Source organism: Rhamphochromis longiceps, linkage group LG10 (assembly GCF_057381845.1).
Source record: "Rhamphochromis longiceps isolate RC_006_pf linkage group LG10, R_longiceps_female_GT1.1, whole genome shotgun sequence".
Lineage (NCBI taxonomy): Eukaryota > Metazoa > Chordata > Actinopteri > Cichliformes > Cichlidae > Rhamphochromis > Rhamphochromis longiceps.
In genome coordinates, this window is record NC_140566.1 from 27926353 (window position 1) to 27944969 (window position 18617).

General features: G+C 38.0%; 1 protein-coding gene and 1 long non-coding RNA gene across 6 annotated transcripts in view; one reads left to right on the forward strand and one right to left on the reverse strand.

Moving 5' to 3' along the window:
* Nucleotides 1-18617, forward strand: part of LOC146661146 (uncharacterized) — a 34921-nt gene that overhangs the window by 12282 nt on the left and 4022 nt on the right. The gene's annotated exons all lie outside the window — the stretch shown is intronic.
* ncam1a (neural cell adhesion molecule 1a) overlaps nt 12803-18617 on the reverse strand; it is a 285702-nt gene continuing 279887 nt past the window's right edge. For 3 of the 5 annotated variants that reach the window (XM_085421213.1, XM_085421215.1, XM_085421214.1), the window contains one exon: nt 12804-17303. In XM_085421213.1, the coding sequence (XP_085277339.1) occupies nt 17183-17303 (121 nt within the window). In that variant the 3' untranslated portion in view covers nt 12804-17182. Of the gene's footprint in view, nt 17304-18617 lie in introns of all 5 variants that reach the window. The other 2 variants (XM_085421212.1, XM_085421216.1) reach the window with 1 other exon arrangement.

Below are 18617 nucleotides of genomic sequence, written 5' to 3' on the forward strand. Positions count from 1 at the left end.
TGTGCGTCTCCTCTCTGTCTGTGCTGACTTCCTGTCGTTTCTACACAGTGACTGCGGAGGTGTTGATAACTTTTTTGATTAGGAAGATGTTGGTAGGAAATAATAAAAGCATGCAAAAAATATTTTTAAATTAAAACACACAAAATAAAACCACGATAAGAGTCAGTAAAATAGCCTCTGGTCCTATATCTTCAAATAAAATCTGGGTTAAATAGCAAATAAAAACATTTGGGAAACGGGTTTTGTTTTTGTTTTTTTATTCCTGTCATATTTGTCACTGACATGCTATTGCTGTTATTGGACATGTTGCAACTGCTTTTAGGGATTCAAGTTTCAAAAGTAAAGTCCCAGCACAACATTTTGCAGCGCAATACAAGATAATAGAAGATGGAGCTTTGATTAAGTGTTAAGCTGTTATCAGAGCAACAGCAAGAACTGCCTCAAAGTAACCTCTTTCTTTAAAATGACGTGCATGTATTCTGTTTGCTATTTGAAGGTTTTGCATCTCCAATAAAACAAGGTTCAGAAAAATTGAAAAAAAAATATAACATGGGAAAAGGAGTGAATGGAGTAAAATAAATGTAGTTTTCAGAAATTCCAAATAAGAAAGTTACCGGTCTTACCTTTCTGTTTAACATCCAGTAGGACAGACACCTCTGCTGACAAACATTCAGAGCTGAACAGAGTCACAACCGCACAATAAAGTGAAGAGACACATGACACACTTGACATTTGTTATTATACTCCCAGAATACCTGCAGAGATAGCTACTTGTGATGTCATGCTACGTTAGAAGCAGAGCAGCATTTGCAGGTGAAAGGTGTGAGTTTCTGGTTTTCTTTTCTTTTTAACCCAGCTGATACGTCCACAGGTACACGGGTATTTTTGAAAACGGAGATTTTCCATTTTTGTTTTAAAAAATAATCCCGTCCACACGTAAACGCAGAAATGAAGGAAAACGCTGCTAGGAACATGCCAAAGCAACAGGTGGCGATATATTCCTAAAAAACTGAGTTTTCGAAATTATCCACCCTGGCAGGCGTTTTTTAGAAATCTCTGTTTTCAGTGACCGAAAACGCCGTTTATGTGTGGACAAAAGGTGCAAACGCATAGAAAAATCTGCGTTTTGAAAAATACCCGTGTATTTTTGAAATATTTTTACATGCAGCAGTACTCGGCGTGGATGCTTTGAAGAATATACGTGAATTTGCCTCTTTCTGTGGAAATATTACAGGAAACAATCACCAGAAAAAGCGAGTCAAGAATATTTTTTGTTCCTCATTAAAGATTCTTCAGGAACTTGCAAAACCTCTTAGTGAACGCAGGGCTCTAGACTAACTTTTTGACATGGGCGCACCGGTACGCCTAACTTTAAAAATTTAGGCGTACCGGCACAAAAGTTAGGCGCACTCAAATTTTTCAACCGCATCGCTTAACACCGCAGTTTTACATGTGCACTTTCTTTGGGGGGGGAAGTCCATACAGACAATATTAATTTCTAAATTATTAACTAACAAACTTGTGCTTAAAGTGCTTTGTCAATATTGTAGAAAATGTTAAAAACTTAATCATCATCTTGGCCTCCTCTGACGACCTGTTTGCTGCTGTCTGCTGCTGAAAGGCCGTGGGGAGAGGGGACACTTGGGCAGTGCATTTACTGCAGCATATAATGTGTTTCCTGGATACACTGTGCTTTTTCAGCATTCAAATATTGATGGCACCGTGTCAGAGCACTGGCTATGAATTTCAGACAGATCAGGCCTTAACTTAACAAAAAAGTTATCAATAGTTCTTTTCATCTTTTCTTATTACCCACAGCTACAGTACATCCACTTCTCTCAGGCCTAGGCTGCTCACTAGGGCTGAGTATCATCACTGATTTCTATAATCCATTCAATTCCGGTTCTCAAAGTCCTGATTTGATTCAATTTAGCCTCAGACAGTCAGAAATATTATAATTCTGATCATGTATCAGTACTGATACACATGAGACTTCATCAGAATTGTGAAAATCACAGCAGATGCCTTTGTGTGAAAGTAACTGAGAATAAAACACAGGAAAACATGAAGGAGATTTTCCTGGTCTGGCTTTTTATAGCAGATAACCTTAAAAATATTCTGCAATTTTGCATAATTTTAAGAAATTTAAATTTCTTCAGTATTGAACAGCAGAAATTAGGCTTTCTTGTCCGAGGTCATTTAAGTGAAAAAAGAAAAAGCGCTGTAAACAACGCTAGACTGGTGGGTAATAAGCGAATGAATAATGCAGAAAACAGATTTGAGACGGGAAACTGTTCCTGAAGTACAGAGAGAGAGAGAGCTGTGCAGGAAGTGTGATTTTTATCGTGGTGGAAGCAAAACAGCAAAAGTCAGAGGGAATTCATGACGACATTGATCAAATGTGAAGCGCAGTTTGCTGCTTCTTTTGCTGCAGGCTCGGTGAATTTTGGTTGGAGAGAGGCAAAACCTGCAGCTCAGAATCAGCGCAAAAAGACGTAAACACAGCGCGGACCCGAAGAATCGCTAAGCTCCGACAGCGTGTCCGTGTTCAGGCCGTCGGGTGAGAAAGCCGAGAAAGACGAAGCTGATTCTGATGTGTTGGGTCCGCTCCGTGTTTAGGTCTTTGTGTGGAATCCGTTAATGAATTGATATCGCTTTATTCAAGCTAGTCACCTCTCTCTTCCACCTGCACTTTCAACTGGACCACGGCCAATCAGAGAGGTCCCGCCCCTGACTATCTCTGATTGGTTTAGTCCACGATAGGGGCATAATGTGTGTCTGTTGTTGACCACACGGAGAGTTACAGAGATTTTTTTTTTTGTTACCGGAACAGTTGGTCGCACCTGTGCGACCAAATATTTATTTTTAGTCGCACCACTGAAAAATTTGGTCGCATTTGCGACCAAATTGGTCGCACTCTAGAGCCCTGGAACGTAGATTTTTAAAAAAAAAATATGTACATCTGAAGGATGATCTTGGCAGAAGACATTCAATTGCAGGTGAATCTGAAGGCTTTAAAAGGCTGTGGGCTACGGAGGTGTTTTGAGAGTTGTTCTGTCAGAACTCTGGAATGATTTTTTTTTGCAGTGCACCACGGAACATGATTTTGAGACGCTGTGCTCGTGTCATTATTTCACTAAACAAGAGCAGAATGGAGTAGACTAAAGCATGTGTCATAGTGATCTTTTTATTTCAGTCACAATGACTCTATTGATCAAAAGAAATTTGTGAAAGTCACACATGTTCACAGCTGCTGAGGTTCCTAACAGGTGATAATTCTGCAGATCTTGAGGCAGCCTGTCAACACAAACTGATCCAAAGGCCTACCTTTGTGACTGAACAGTTGAGCAGCGTCCTTGTATTACCGAAATCTGGGTTGCCCATTCAAAGAGTCGCCTCCCAGTTATCTTAGAAAGACTTAGACAATGCGATGCAGAAATTACTTTCTAAAAGTTACAGATTTCAGACTCACAAGCTCGACTGGCATCAAGGCTAAGCTTTGTAGTTGTCTTTTTTTTTATTGCGGTTGCACTTTTAAAGATACTATAGCCCAGGTTTTCAGCCTTTCTGACAGCCTCGCCAATGCTTTCATTCTGTTTGTTTGCTCCTTGCAACTCACAGTTCATTAAGGCATATGGTGAATACCTCGATGAAGGCAATGAGTACAGCTACATTTTGCTGTATTAAAAAAGTATGAATTTTAATGTTTGCCTTGAATGTATGGTTAACTGAGTGTATGAGATGAAATGTACACAAAGTTTTTTCTTTCTATTAATAAATTTAAAAATGTGTAATTTACTGTGGCTTGAAAGCCTCTTTACTATCTCCACCGCTATCCCCCACACGACCTTTTTCAAACACACTGCTGTGACAAAGCATATCTGTCCATTGTACTGGGATTTTGCACAGGATCAGACTTGCTCAGATGAAAGGGCATCACTGGTGCACTGCAACTTTTACATCACTCGCATAACCTGTGTGTCTTGCTCTTGTGAAGAGGAGCTGAAAGCGGCACCGGTCCTTTAAATCCTGAAATTTTGTAAGAAATCTCTTTGAGTGAAGCCGTTCATTTCATGCTTCAACAACTCCCGGCTTCAACTTTGCATCATCACACAAACACACAATCATTCATATAAATTCGACTCATTTCACTGCACTGTAGTGGTCTCAACAACGGTGACATCATTGTTGTGGTCCTTTTGGCCATCCAGGTCATTTGAGCAGAGTAACTAGTTCATTCTGGAATCTGATATTGGCAACATTTAAAGAATAATGTGAGAAGCCCTATCTAGTTTCAGCTTTTAAATATGTAGTATAAGCTTACTGCTAGATGCGGAATATTTTTTATTATCTGCTTCGTTTATGTAAATGTTGTGTCTGTTTTTGAATGATAATTCAAGGATAACTTTGATTCCGCGTGAGCTGCATTGCTGGTGCATTCTGACTTCAAAGACACGATCATTTTTGACACATATCCCAAGTCAGCTCACAGTGGTTGAGCAGGTTAGACAAAGTAGTCCAGTTGTCCTAGCAACATTCTTCAGCCCTACCTGGGGGATTCCCAGAGCTCTCCTAAAAAAAAAAAAAAGAGTACATATACAGACAGAACTATTACGCCATTTATGCCATTTCAGTGGCTTAGCATTGAAACAAAGGTCATAAAGCTTGTGATGCACAGTTTTTGTGTTGAGGTTAATGCCACAGGAGGTCTAGAAGTTAGCAGTCACTGATTTAGCAGAGTGTTGGCAACATTTACACACTGTGTGTCTCAGTGCGCACAAGTTGCTGTGGTTCCTAAACTCTTCCACTTTGTAATGATGCCACTTACAGTTAATTGTGGAATATCTAGGAGGGAAGGAATTTCACAAACTGACTTGTTGCAGTGGTGGCATCCTTTTATGATATGTGAATTTAACGTGTGCTTCAGGACGACCCCTTTAATTCACAAATGTTTATAAAGCTAGACTATACAACTATGTGCAAACTCTTTGGTGTTTCCAGGACTGGAAACACCAAAGAGTTTTACTTTTCCATATAGTGTATAATCTCACTGCCTATGCTGGGGTCTCCCACCAGCTGGAAGCTCTTGGAAAATCCTGATCAGATGCATAAATCCACTAAACTGAAGAAGCAACAAGAATAAGCTGTAGCTCCGCTCTGAGCTCATTCTGGATGTCTGATAGCACTGGTGCCCCCAGGTACCCTTTGCATGAAACTCATTAATTCATTATCTTCCACAGTCTTGTTGTATGATTGCAACTAATCAGCAGCAGTCAGGTTCCATCGAGTTCATCAATAGTCCGTCAAGAAATAAATTGTTAATGTAAATATTTTTAATATGCATCCACCAGTGCAGTTTTAATTCTCTTCAAGTGTTTTCTCTATTTAAACATGATCTGCCCAACAATAATAACATAAGCTGTTATCATAACTGTGATACTCACACTACATATATGCACATACACAAAAATGATTACTGGTTTTATTAATATGCATATGGTGTGGGTGTTTGTAAAGCATAAAAATATACATTATTAATTACACTTTAAAGAGCCGTATGTGTTTAGGTGAGTGTATGTGAGCTGACTCCTTGTCTCCACCATTTACCACGTCTTGTCTACTTCCTGTGGAAAGACCACATCTGCCTTTCATTGAGAGGAAAGAAAAGAACCACCTCTCCTCTCCTCATCACCCATTTTTTCATCCTATCGCAAACCTAACACACACACACACACACACACACACTTATACAAAGTGTAAAAACCAAGCTCTCTCCAGCAAAGCAGAATTACAAACATCTCTCCGATATATTTCCTGGCTCAATTTGCCAGATTTCCCTGCTCCTTTTTTTAGTTGCCAGATTCTCAGTCGACAATATTTAATTTAAAGAGTAAACACACTTTTTTTTTGTCTGCACATTGGTTGATGAAAGGCAGGTAAAAAAAAAAGGGGGGGGGGGGAGTAAAAAGTCTTGCTCTGATTCCCATTGTGCTGAGTAGAGCCAGTCAAGCTCTTGTGTCCATAGTGCTTAACCACTGGACCGATGGCAAACGACACAGTAATCACCTTACAGTGTTCCTGGTGTTCCCGGAAAAAAGAAGGCCTACTCACCGCAGGAAAGCTTCTCACAGCTAATCCTTTAGCACATCTCTCTCTTTCTTTTCTCCCTATTCTCTCTTCCATCTAGATTCCAGTATCTGTAAATGAATCATTCAGGATAACCTTGATTTGTTTATCCTCTAACTAATACTGATGTTCAACACAGATTATCTGCTAATGTGTGGACTTTTCACTTTGCCTTCAAATAAACTATAAGTACAGTTTTAGCAAAGCAGACGGAGATGATGGACAAAATAAAAATGAAAAAAGGAGTTTCTTGCTGACACTTAGCATATGTAGATAGTGTTTCCTGTTAACTAAAGCTTAAAGATGAAACCACCTTAGTGCTTTGGTTCTAGTTTTTGGCTCCAGTTAGTTTACCCACCTTCATGTATTTCAGTTAGTTCTTTTGTCCCCCCCCGCCCCATCACTTACCCCAGTACGTGTTGACCTGCCAGGTACCGCATTGTCCTTAAGGGTCCTCCTTAAGGTCAGATCACTCCAAGAGCAGAGTATGATAGTCAGCAAGGTCAGGGCTTTCCTTCATCCAGATTTCTTGACCAATTCTACCTTTCTCAAAAGTTTGTGTAGTTGTGGAAGAGGATGTAAAACAGGGTTCAGTTTTATACAATGGGTTAAGTAACGCAAATCTATTTCAGACTTAAAGGAAAAAAAGCTCTTGACTTTAGATTCATCTGGGCACAGAGTGGAACAAATTGAGGTAGCATGGAAGATTAAGGTCAGAGGAAATACTGCACGTCTTCACGCGCGAAGAATCGAAGAACAGATAAATCAGCGACTGAAGAACAGTTTACAGTTGTCAAACACATGGTTTAATTTGAGGCATTTGGATATGTTTTCATAAAAGAGCAGAGCAGGTCGATATCGTAGAAATCGCATGCTTGTGGTCATTACACACAAAGCGATGCGGGTAGAGTTCTTTAGATTGTTGGTGGATGGAACAGATCTATGTAGGGCTTTTCTATTTTTGTTGAGCACTTTAAGCATTTTACTGTACAAGGCACACCCACACACACCCACGCATACACAGTGCTTTAGCTATTTTACACACATGAACTGATAACACACGAGGGGCATTTATTGCACTTCCCCATCATATCTTTTTCTCAGGACATCCATCCATCCATCCATCCATCCATCCATCCATCCATCCATCCATCCATCTCCAATCCAATGTAATCATTCTTTTGGAAATCTGTATTGTCCAGTTCCAGTTTTGTGTTAACAATACGTGGCCTGCAGTGCTTTTCAGATCTTCAGTGATCTTCATTAAACCAAACCAGAGAATCAAAGATTGTCTTGGTTACACTTTTCCTAGACATTCCAGACAACAAACACATCGGAGGAGAATAAAACGAAATAAAACAAATTATAATAAATCGGCTTCGTCAAGCGAGATGGTGAGAAGGAGGGGGGGGGGGGTGCAATAATTGCAGTTGTTTCATGTGTGTACCTGTTGTGTCAACCCCCTTCATCCTCTGTCTGTCTGTTCTGTGACCAGAGGACGAGAGTGGGCAACAATACTGCCAGCTGCGGCCACAAGCTGTGAGCAAAAGCCATTCATTTAAAAGGAGTTTTTGTTCAGCTTAAGAAGTGAAGTGGGAAGTTATTTCTTTGAAGAAGCCCCCTTCTGAAGATTTGCTGATAAAAAACCGAAGGTTCTGTAATTTGCCGGAACTCCTGGTGCATTCCTGTGAAAGGTCCAGTACACTAAGAGAATACCAAAACAGGAAAAGAAAATGGGCAGTCTGATTTTCTGTAAAAAGTATGTGAATACACTGAAAAATTTCTACATATATATGTGTGACTTTAAAAACAAATCAACAAACTACCCAAATTACATTATTTTCTACATACATATTTTTAAGTTTAGTTATCACTTATGGTTAGTGATAAGCCCCTTGATGACTGCACTTTCTGTATTTAAAAATGCTTATAAGGAGTCTTGAAATTGAGATAAAAAGCAGAAGTCTGTGAAGTTGAATTATTAATGTACTATAAGCTGGGTCAGTGCCAAATACCAAAGCACAATAACACTAATCCTCTTGTAAAAATGGAATTCAGCCACAAAAGAAAAAGAAAAAAGTACAACACTGTGTAGGAATGGTGCTTTTCATTTATGTAGTATAAGTCTTTCACATGGTACAAATATTAACTTAAACAACGATTTGCAAAATGTAGATTTTCTTTTAAAATCTAAACTTTTGTGTTATTATTGGCCTCATTTCACCTTTACACATAAAAAACCTATTTATTAATATATCAAACACAGAATAGTTGTGTAACACAAAACTATTGTTATTATTATCATTATTATTATTAAATTTCAGCCCTGCTGCAAAAAAATGCAAAACCAAACATAATACTAGGAAAATAAGCTCATGTAGAGGAAAATATAAATGTCGTCTATACATAAAGAGTTCATAGCAAAAAGAGAAAGTTGCTGAAAGAGATCTGGAAAGCTCTTTGGGTCGTTTGTCATTTTTTCTTTTTAGCATGTTATTTTCCCAGTGTCAGAGTATCAGTCACGCTTTATTCCCCAGTGCAAAAAAACTGATAAAAACTGATTATTTGTGCACAATGTATCCATGTCTGCATATCAAACATCTTTTGTGCCAGCTGCCTGTCTGCTGAATGCTACTAAAAAACAAAATAAAGAAATAAAGTTTACAAGATCTTACTGTAAAGAATGGCTTTTTTCCCTTCCAGCATGCGTGCATACTGGAAGCGACTTACGGCAGTACAAATAGCATTAAATGATGAAATCTGTTGTCCATCTACTGTATATTCTGCTACTTTACTCAGCTCCTAGAATATTGTATTTTGATTTGGTTTGGCCAAATTCAAAGACTGAAATAAATAAAAATATAAAGATTAGCTCACATCTAAACAAATAAAAAAATACTTTTTCCTGCTTTTAAACATTTTACGATTACTCAAGAATGAAATAAAAACTGAATTTTGGAGAACTCTTCTTTTCTTTTTCTTCCCCCCCCCCCCCCCCCCCCAATTGTTGATTCCTATTTGTTACTATTTAACTCAGAAGAGTAATTAAACAGATGCCTATTGCCCTGTACTGCCTTCTCAGAAGCACATCTAAACCAAAAGTACTCGATGTCCATCCAAAAATTATAGCACAATAAAAACAGGTTCTTCTTGGTTAAAGATTGGCTTAAAAATGTAGATGACTCTTCACAAGGAAAGTTTGGGAGAAGGGAGGGGGAATTGTATGAGAAGAAAAGTTCTTGGCATGGTGGCCACAGTGTGTGAGTTTGTGTGCGTGTGTGTCTATGTGCGTGTGTCTGTGTGTGCTATGATGTAACACTGATGTGATTTAGAGGTTGGGAAGCAGAGATGAAGCAGAGTGTTCTGGATAGGAATTCATGGCTGGCTGACCCTGTGCTGAGGCAAAAGAAAAAGGAACAAGACAGGAACAGCCTGGAAATGAGAAGACCAAAACGTGGCTCTGCATGACAAAAAACAAATACGTCTCAAAAATCTGAAAGGAAAGCTATGAGAAAAGAGAGAGAGAATCTGCTGTGCAAACATCTGCTTCTGTATATTTCAAGAACAAACCGAGGCTCAGTGTCTGGTACATTCAGACTGCATTCTAATCTGCTCAACAAAGCTGACTATGATGAGAAGCGTGGCCTTCTGTTTCATCAAATCATTCCATCTCCAGTGAATACATTTGATTGTTTACAACAATTTACAGGCTTTTAATTTGGAAAATTATTCTATCGTTTGGCACAAAATATTACCGGCATTCTGTTTGGGAACATTATATTGATGCTTATGCCGAGGGTGGGCTCCAAGGCAGTTCAAAGACCCAGATCGTGCTCAAATCGCTACAGCAGACAGGCACTGTCAGAAGCAATCAGGGAAACATTTGAACACTTTCAGACGCTTCTCACATATATGCGCATATCTGAATGTGAAATTTCTTGTTTCTTGTGGTTAATTTCTGTTTGCACTTTAGAATATGCCAGGAAATCTCACAAAGAGAGAAGAAGCTAATTGCTCTGACTCTGTGTGGCAAGTGAGTTCACTGTGAAATTGTGCCTTAAATCACAGAGACACCAGGTATCCTAACAATAAACTCTTCTAAAAAGAACCAGAAGGAAAAAGTTCCTAAGGTTTGTAAGAAAATTACCCCAAAACTGGGTTGTTGATGACCACTATTAAATTTCTCAAGCTTATACGGTAAGATGTTTATGTGCTCAGTCTTTAGTGTTAACTCATTTGCTGTCCCCATCTCAGTTCAACACAGGCCCGAGTATCTTGATGCACGCTCAATCATCCAGGTAGACCTTTTACAATGTGTGGTCATCTCCACAGTTGTATATTTTCTCACTTGTGCCATTCGGACAGCAATTAATGCTTAAAACATGCTGCAAATGGAAACTTTGACAATGACAAAAGGTAGACAAAAATCTACATAAATGACTCAACCACTTTACTAATTAACTCATTACCACACGTTGACTAATGTCCTCTCTAAACAAGAGATAGGTGTGGTGTGTACCAATCAGCGTAACACATGGCTTCACTATTATAAGGCTGTGTGTGCGCGACGGCAGAATTAAATGTGTGTTCAGACAGGTAGTAGCCACGAGGTTAGGCTATGTGCTTGTAGTTATCTGTGTATGGGATCAATCCCAGGCCAACGAAAACCACACTGGACCATTGTTATAGAAAGGGGGGAGGGACAGAGCCCTTGAAAAGCACCCTAATCTGGTGAGTGCAAAGTTGAGCAGATGAGTGGAATGATCTCTACAGAAAAGGAGAAATGGGATGATATGGAGCTTTGAAGAGTCATATTACTTATGTAGCTGATACTTGGTTCTGATAAACCGCATGAAAATGGGACCTGCATACTGCTGTGAATCACAGCTCCACAACTTTGTTTAAATGCTCTTTTTTACTAGGGTGTAACTATATTAGGGTAGTTAAACATACCTCAAGTGTAAAATACAAAAACAGCTCAACTTCACATCTTTTACCAGTCTAACATAAACCTCATTAGTGTTAGTGAACTGATTTTATTTACAGCGATTTGTATTCCTTCTACAGTGCTTCAACATTTCTGATTTAAAGACAATCTAATCATGTATTGATTGCTTTTGCTCAACATTTCTTGAGTTAGCCTGCCACCTTTTGGAAAACATAGGATCATTTAATATCCATAAGAACTACTGAGGAAAGTCTGATTATTTAGACGGCAAGGGTCTAATTAGTCCCACAAGCATTCATTAAAATGTGTCTGCTGTTAATTTAGTACTAAAATGGAACAGAGTTTAACATTAGATGTTCTATTGTTGTCAGAAATCGACAATATCTAGTTATTTAGTTTATAAAGACATTAAAAGATAATAGAGTAATATTATGTTAATTACAGAAAATAATGTAGTGTCACTAATCTTGTAACAACTAAATCATCCTGTGATTTAGTTGTTTAGCGTCAGGTCCATTTTCAAGCTTGGGAGCATACTGCTCTCTAATGGTCATTATAGAGAACTGCATAGGGTCTGATGCAGTGTATAAATGTATGTCAATGGGTATTTCTTCTTGTAACAAGAAGTTTATCAGCATGAGTGTTTCATACGTCAAAGAGGAGAAGAAAAAGAAAAAAAATACTAATGTTTCTGTTTCATCCATGTAAAAACTCCCAGCTAATATAAGGTGTTAAGTAAAAATGCTGTTTTTATGTTCATAAATGAGTGGATATTTCTTTTTAGGTAAAAAATAAAACAAACCCAAAAAACAAACATTAGTAATGTAAGCAATTTAAAGAGGTGGCAAACTGAATTTTAAGGTCATACTCTGTAAATGTATTTTATTTACTCAACATTTATGTTCTGTTAATCCAGTATTTAACATGTTACTGCGACAAGTCTAGTATATAAACATACAGTATTTAAAAATATTAATACTTTAACACAAATATTCACTTTATATGTTATATATTAAATATAATTAATAATTAATATAATTATTTACAACAACAAAAAGCTTATTTTTCTTTTTTTTTAAGTCTAGGTAAGTGTTTTGAAATCAGTTGCAGTAGTAGTGAATTTCTTGACCATGAACATGGCATCTGGCTACAATAATGGTTTGCATTTTTGCCTTACAAGTCAAATATCCCCAGTCTGATGCTTGGAGAAGACGCAGATCCCTCTGTGGCTGCGTCAAGAAAGGGCATCGTAAAAAAACATTCCCAGCGTAAACACGTGGAACCATCTGCTGTGGCGATCCCTTATATGTCTAGTTATTTTTTCCTACTATGAAAATACTTTAATACAATTCTCAGAATGTTTAATAAGAATAAAATTCAAGGTACTGTCGCTGAATAGCCACATTTTCCTTCTTTAAAAGATCAAAAGAAATTTTGCTCGATAAATTATTGCCTTAAAATACAGGCCACTGCTTTGAAGGTATTTACCTTCAAATAATGAATGTGATAACTAATCTTAACTGTAGCTTTCAGTCTTCTTTGACAAACATTTGACTAACAGATATCACCGGTGAACTTTTCTAGGTTACTTACATAAAGAACAATTTTTTCATTGCAAGTTTTCTGAAATGCATGTTTAAATATGCAAACGAGGTAGTAAGCATCCCATCATGTGTGTCTGGACAATTCTTGGTATGAAAGAAAAAACCTTAACAAGATGCATTTTTCCTTTAATTTTATTGAACACAAAATTTCCGGCAGAATGCAAGGTCAGAATGTTCTTTTTGCCTCAGTTAGTATTCAGTATTTACAATTGTGACAGTGGGCAGACAGACAGAAGAGTGGCAGCCTACAGATTTTTTTACCTGCAGCATAGAGCTGATGTTTATACACACACACACACAAAGCATAAGAAAAAAAAGAATGGGGAGCTCTGGATCAAAGAGAGTGACCAGTGTTGGCAGTGGAAGCTGAAGGCTCCTGTCTGACTGAATAGGAAGAAGTTTGGGGTTAGACATTTGTGTGCAGGGGATTTATTCTATTCTCTGTGAGATAGAGAACCTTGGAAGGATGCTTTTCATCTTTTTGAAAACCTGAAAAACTCCTCGAGTAGAACTAGATGTCTTTATTCTTACTGAATCAAGTGGTGGAGTCAAAGGAAAAATCCAAGGCTGCTTCTGTGTCGTTCTTGTATTTTTGAGGCTTTGAACAAAGGCCTCTGGCTCACCCGATGTGACTTCACAAATGAATTTTAGGAGGTGTGACTGGAGTGGAAAAAGTTTTCATGTACAATACTTTCACAGGGGAAACAGTGAGGTTTGGTCATGAGACCGCACCCTTTAAAAAAAATTACAATTCAGAGCTGTGCAAGGAAATCACGTTTCTTTTGAAGCAAAATTGCGCAAACAGGACAAAGTTACACAACACAGGGTCAATACAATTCATTAAGCCATAAATAGTTTTTACATAGCAAAAGTGATTACGTGGTAGTATCCTTCTAATATATGTTGCATGCTTGCTTTAGACAAATGTGTTTCAAATATTATAGAGAATGTGAGACCTGAGCGTCAATGTGCCTTGTACTCCAATGTCAGTGTTTTCGAAACATCTTTGTAATATGGTTTGCCCCCCAGTTCAGTTTATTACAGTTTTGACTTGTATTAGTTATGACAAGAGGTTAACTATAAAGATCTACACCACGTGTGTATTTAGGCATTTAAAATTTCCATTTATTATGACAGAAGTGATGACCAAACATAAATACTGTATACAAGACCAAATTATAATAAACCAGAATTCTCCTTCAGCAAGGACACTGCAAGCACTCATAATAACACAATGATACAGCCATTTAAGACTTATATGAGACAACAAAGCTCGGCTTAATTAACAAATCAAATGCAGTAAATGAAAAAGCAAATCAGCAGGGAAATGGAGATGTGAAATGTTTAATGCAGACACTGAAAGAAACTGATCGCATGCCAACATTTTCATATTTAAAGGCACTGTGTCTTTCCAGTTTGCTGCTGTCAGACTTCTGTACATCGGTGTTGCTAATTCTGTCGCATACTATCAGCTACATGTTTCACAAGCTATTTCAACTCTATGACAAAGGACTCAATGGCTTCACACATTCAGTGTACTAGCTTGCAGCCTAAAGTAGGAGGAACACTGTACAAAAAAAGGTCACACATAGTCTCATTACCTTTCAAATCCATAGCAGTGTGGAAAAAATGTTTTCGGTGAACTTCTAAACATATGACGAGATCTTTCATTTCCAAGGATACGTTTAATTCCTGCTTAAAAGAGGCCAAGTTCGTTAAGATTTGCTGAAAAGGTTAGAGTGTACATTCATTTCAAGTCACTAATCCAGGTTTTTAATCACATTTTTCTTTAGAAATCCTTATGGTCTGTGACAGATTGGATATTTTTATTGGTTCAAAAAAAATCTGTGAATTTAGGGGTTTTCAGACCCACTGCTGCAGATGTATAAAATCAAGCATCTTGGCCACACAGTCTGGTTTTAGAAACATTTGTGAAAAAATGGGTCGTTCTAAAGCGCTCACTCAATTTGAACGTGGTACTGTAATAGGATGCCACCGTTGCAACAAGTCAGTTTGCGAAATTTCTTCCCTTTCCCCCAATGAGCTGTAAGTGGTATTACAAAGTGGAAAGGTTTAGCAACCACAGCCACTCAGCCATGACTTGGCAGACCCTATGAAGTTATAGAGCAGAGTGGCTGAGTGCTGAGACGCATAGAGTGTAAATGCTGCCAATGCTCTGCTGACTCAATAACTGCAGAATTTAAAACCTCCTCTGGCATTAACGCAAAATCTGTGCACCGGGAGCTTTATGGTATGGGTTTCTATGCACAAGCAGCTTATGTCTTTGTACTGTACATGCTCACAAATTTCTGTAATGATCAGAGAATGATTGATATTAGGTTTCCTAATAGAAAGAAGCAGTTACAATTATAGACTGGTTACACAAAAAGCTCAAGATGATCACTTAACCAACTCATCTACAAACTTTCGGACATTTTTAATAAAGTTTCCAGCAACTAGACTTTGTTGGTAAATGCAGTGGTAACACAAGCTCACACTGAGTGCAGCTGTGGTGCAAGTGTAAAAACAACAGCTGAGACGATTAGACGGTTAAATCACTGACAGGTAAGCGAATCTAAACAAGCTGAGCTTTTGAATCTCCCAGTGAGTGATGGAGGTTAGCCCAGTCAAGACAAATCTGTGTCAAATATTCAACAACCCTAAGCTAAAGTTCAAACAAACAAACTGAACTGAACACATCTGGCCTCTGATTCACATTTAAGCCCAAAGCTGTCATGTAAACAGCTGGTCAAGAATGCTTAAAGGAGACCTCTAGAAGGAGACTTTGAGGTGACAGCATGTGAGAGAAAAGGAGGTAAAGGTAAATTTCCTCCATTAATCTAAAAACGTTAATGGGTTTGTGTTGTTATATACTGCTTCCAAGGTAAACTCACAAGGACTAAAACTAATGGTTTGCTGTAGTCAAACAGTGAGACCAAAAATTATACACAGGAAGTTGCATTATTTTCAATGTAAGGTAGAGAGCAGACAGTGTCAAATATTAGTTGCAGATCTATCTATATAGCTTAATTTACCGAAGTACTACCCAGAAGAAATAGTGGCCATAAGTCAGATTTCCATTATTTACATCCTGTAGCATCCCATTTCATTGGTCCCATTTATTTAATATATAATCAATGATCAATCCGTCTATTACATTTGGTCACATGTTAACTTGCTTGAGCTGGTGAAGAGCGAAAACAGTATTAATAAATGACTAGTGGGTTTTAGGATACTGATGATATCGAGTATGTAACAGAAGTTTTCACCAAATTCAGACAAAAATAAGGTAGCAATTCTTCTTTGAAACAAGACTTCATCCAGCCTTGAAAGCTGGACTTTAAGAGATGTAATCACTGCAAAGAAACACATTTGTACTCTTCGGTATTCTTCACTGTCACCACTTAATTTAAACCCAACTTGTCTCCTGAAACTTAAGTTTATATACACTTAATAAGCAACATAATAATAGGTTGCACAAATACATTCAGTCAAAATGTATGCATGATCACCTTCTCTGTGTTTTACCCCAAACGTGTTGATGCGTGTAATTCAAATAATGCACTGTTTATAGACTTGCCCTTAACTCGGAGCAAATCTATAAAATAATTTGTAAGCATGCATTAGCTACGTGTCTTGTAAAAAACCATTAGATTGCTGTATATAAATGTCATTTTTAGGACAACAGGGTTGAAACCAATTAATAGTAGTACTTATAGCATGATACATTTTTCACTGGTGTTTTCTTTCATTTATCATGGCTTAGGATACATCTGGACCAGAAACACACAGAGACAACAAAAAAAAAGTCTGAATATGAACCAAATGACAGCAACACATACAGAAATACAGTAAACTTGCAAAATCAGGCATGCTAATGTTCTAATCTCTAGCACTGGAAATAACACATAAAAAAAGCTAAATAGGCAGTTTATCTGCATATTATTCAAACACAAAAAATATCGACAGAAGAAAAAAAAGACCCATTTTTTCATAATGCATTACCATGATGATGACCATACTGCATAAAGAATAGTAGCATCGGTAATGTACATGACTTACATGTGTGTACATCATGAAGGCAGTAATCAGTGAAGTAAAGCTACAGTCCAACCATGTTTATCTACAGGAAAATGTCGATTCTTCTCCGCTGATCAATTTAATATTAAGTCAAAGAAAGAAGGTGAATTACAAGAGATCAATTTTTTTCTGTGACAAATAAACAGGTAAACTTATGTAAAGGAACTAAGGCAAGTGCATGAGGTCTTTACATATTCCTGGTCAGAAGACACTGCAGAAAGAGAAAGAGACCAATGGTTTTCTTTTTTTCTAATTTTTTTTTTCAGTTGCTTCTTGTTGGTTTTTCTAATGCAACGGGGTGGTGTGTGAAATTGCTTTGAGGTTTCAGTGACTGTGACCAACCCCTTTTAACCTTAAAACCCAACAACCCGAACCCTCCCAACCCTACGTGCCCTCTTCTTCTTGCTGCTCACGGCCAAGAAGATTACGCTTTACTTTCGTTGCCATTCATCTGAGGAGCCTCGTTGGGAACGGTCTTCACTTCGGCTGTGGCATTCTTCACCTCCGCCTCGCCTTTAGTGCTATCATCCTTCACAGTCTTACCACTACAGGCACAAATGTAAGAATGAGAGAGACACAGAAAGACAAAAAGAGAGGAGATTCTGTTAGCAGCAAATCACTAAGTCTCTCTTTCACAGCTAAACGGTCTGTTCTGAGCTGCCTTTTGTATCATTTTTCAAAGAAAGAAGGGAGGGGGAAATTGGGGGAAAACATGCAAGATGCTTTGAGGGAATTTGTTTTCCCTCCTGGAACTGAATGCATTTCACACATAATGGGATCAAGCTCACTATCCTGGCCAGACATCAAATAAGAGTACATGGATGTCACAGCTACTTTCAAGGAACAATGAATGCTGATGTGGAATGAGACAGGGCCGGTACAGTAGCCACAATGGATGAGGGAATGAAAGACTGAGGCATAACCTACAACACAAACTACAATTCACAAGAGGATTACATGCCATCTGGACTGAGCTGAGATACAATGGAAAGAGACTTTTGGGCCATACATCATTTAAGTTGAAAACTTTCTGGTGTTCTGGCTCGGATTTTTCTTTTTTAAGGGCATTGCTTTTATGTCTTCTGTACCGTGCTCCTACTGTGCCTTAGAAAAATAAGGCAGGGACAGTGCAATATATAAGATCTGTAAATATATCTAAACCTGACCGCCTTCTTAGATGTCATCTTATAAATTTTTGGTGTCAACTCCTTTAAATATGGTGTAATTATTCATATAAACTGTAAAGCTCCACTAGCATCCCCCAGTGGCTGAACTGCTTATTACATTACACAATTAAGTTTTTGCTGAGCAGTCACTCAGAATGTACAAAAAGGTAAACATAGCCTGTATCCTCTTGGGCTAATAAATGCTGTCAGCAGGATGTGAGATTATGAAGAAAAAAAATGTTTGCAGACTTGACACTTTTCTCCCCCCAGTGTTCCAAGAAGGAGAACTTTTTTTAATGTAATAATATAAATGCACATTACAGGAATTTACATTTTATTTGTGTCCTGGGGGGATGACCAAAAGCTTCAGGGAAATGTTCAGTTTAAATTCATGTTACTGTTAGTTTTCAAGAGTTATGGGGATGGGAAACTGTGAATGGTGCAGATGAGGCTGTTGGATGCTTTGAGTTCTTTTGGCTCAGGTTCAACAGTCTTAAACTGCACAGGGAATCTTTCTTTTAGCTATTTTTGCAATTCAATTTTTTAACTGAATTGCAACAGTTTATAAAATTTTTTCGGTCTGTTAGAAAAAAGTCAGCTGGACGTTGCTTTAAACCCTCTCTGGAGCTCTCTTCACTGAGTCAGTGTCCGATTGAAGTTCGGTCCTGTTTTCTGTCTCTCTTTATCCCTGGG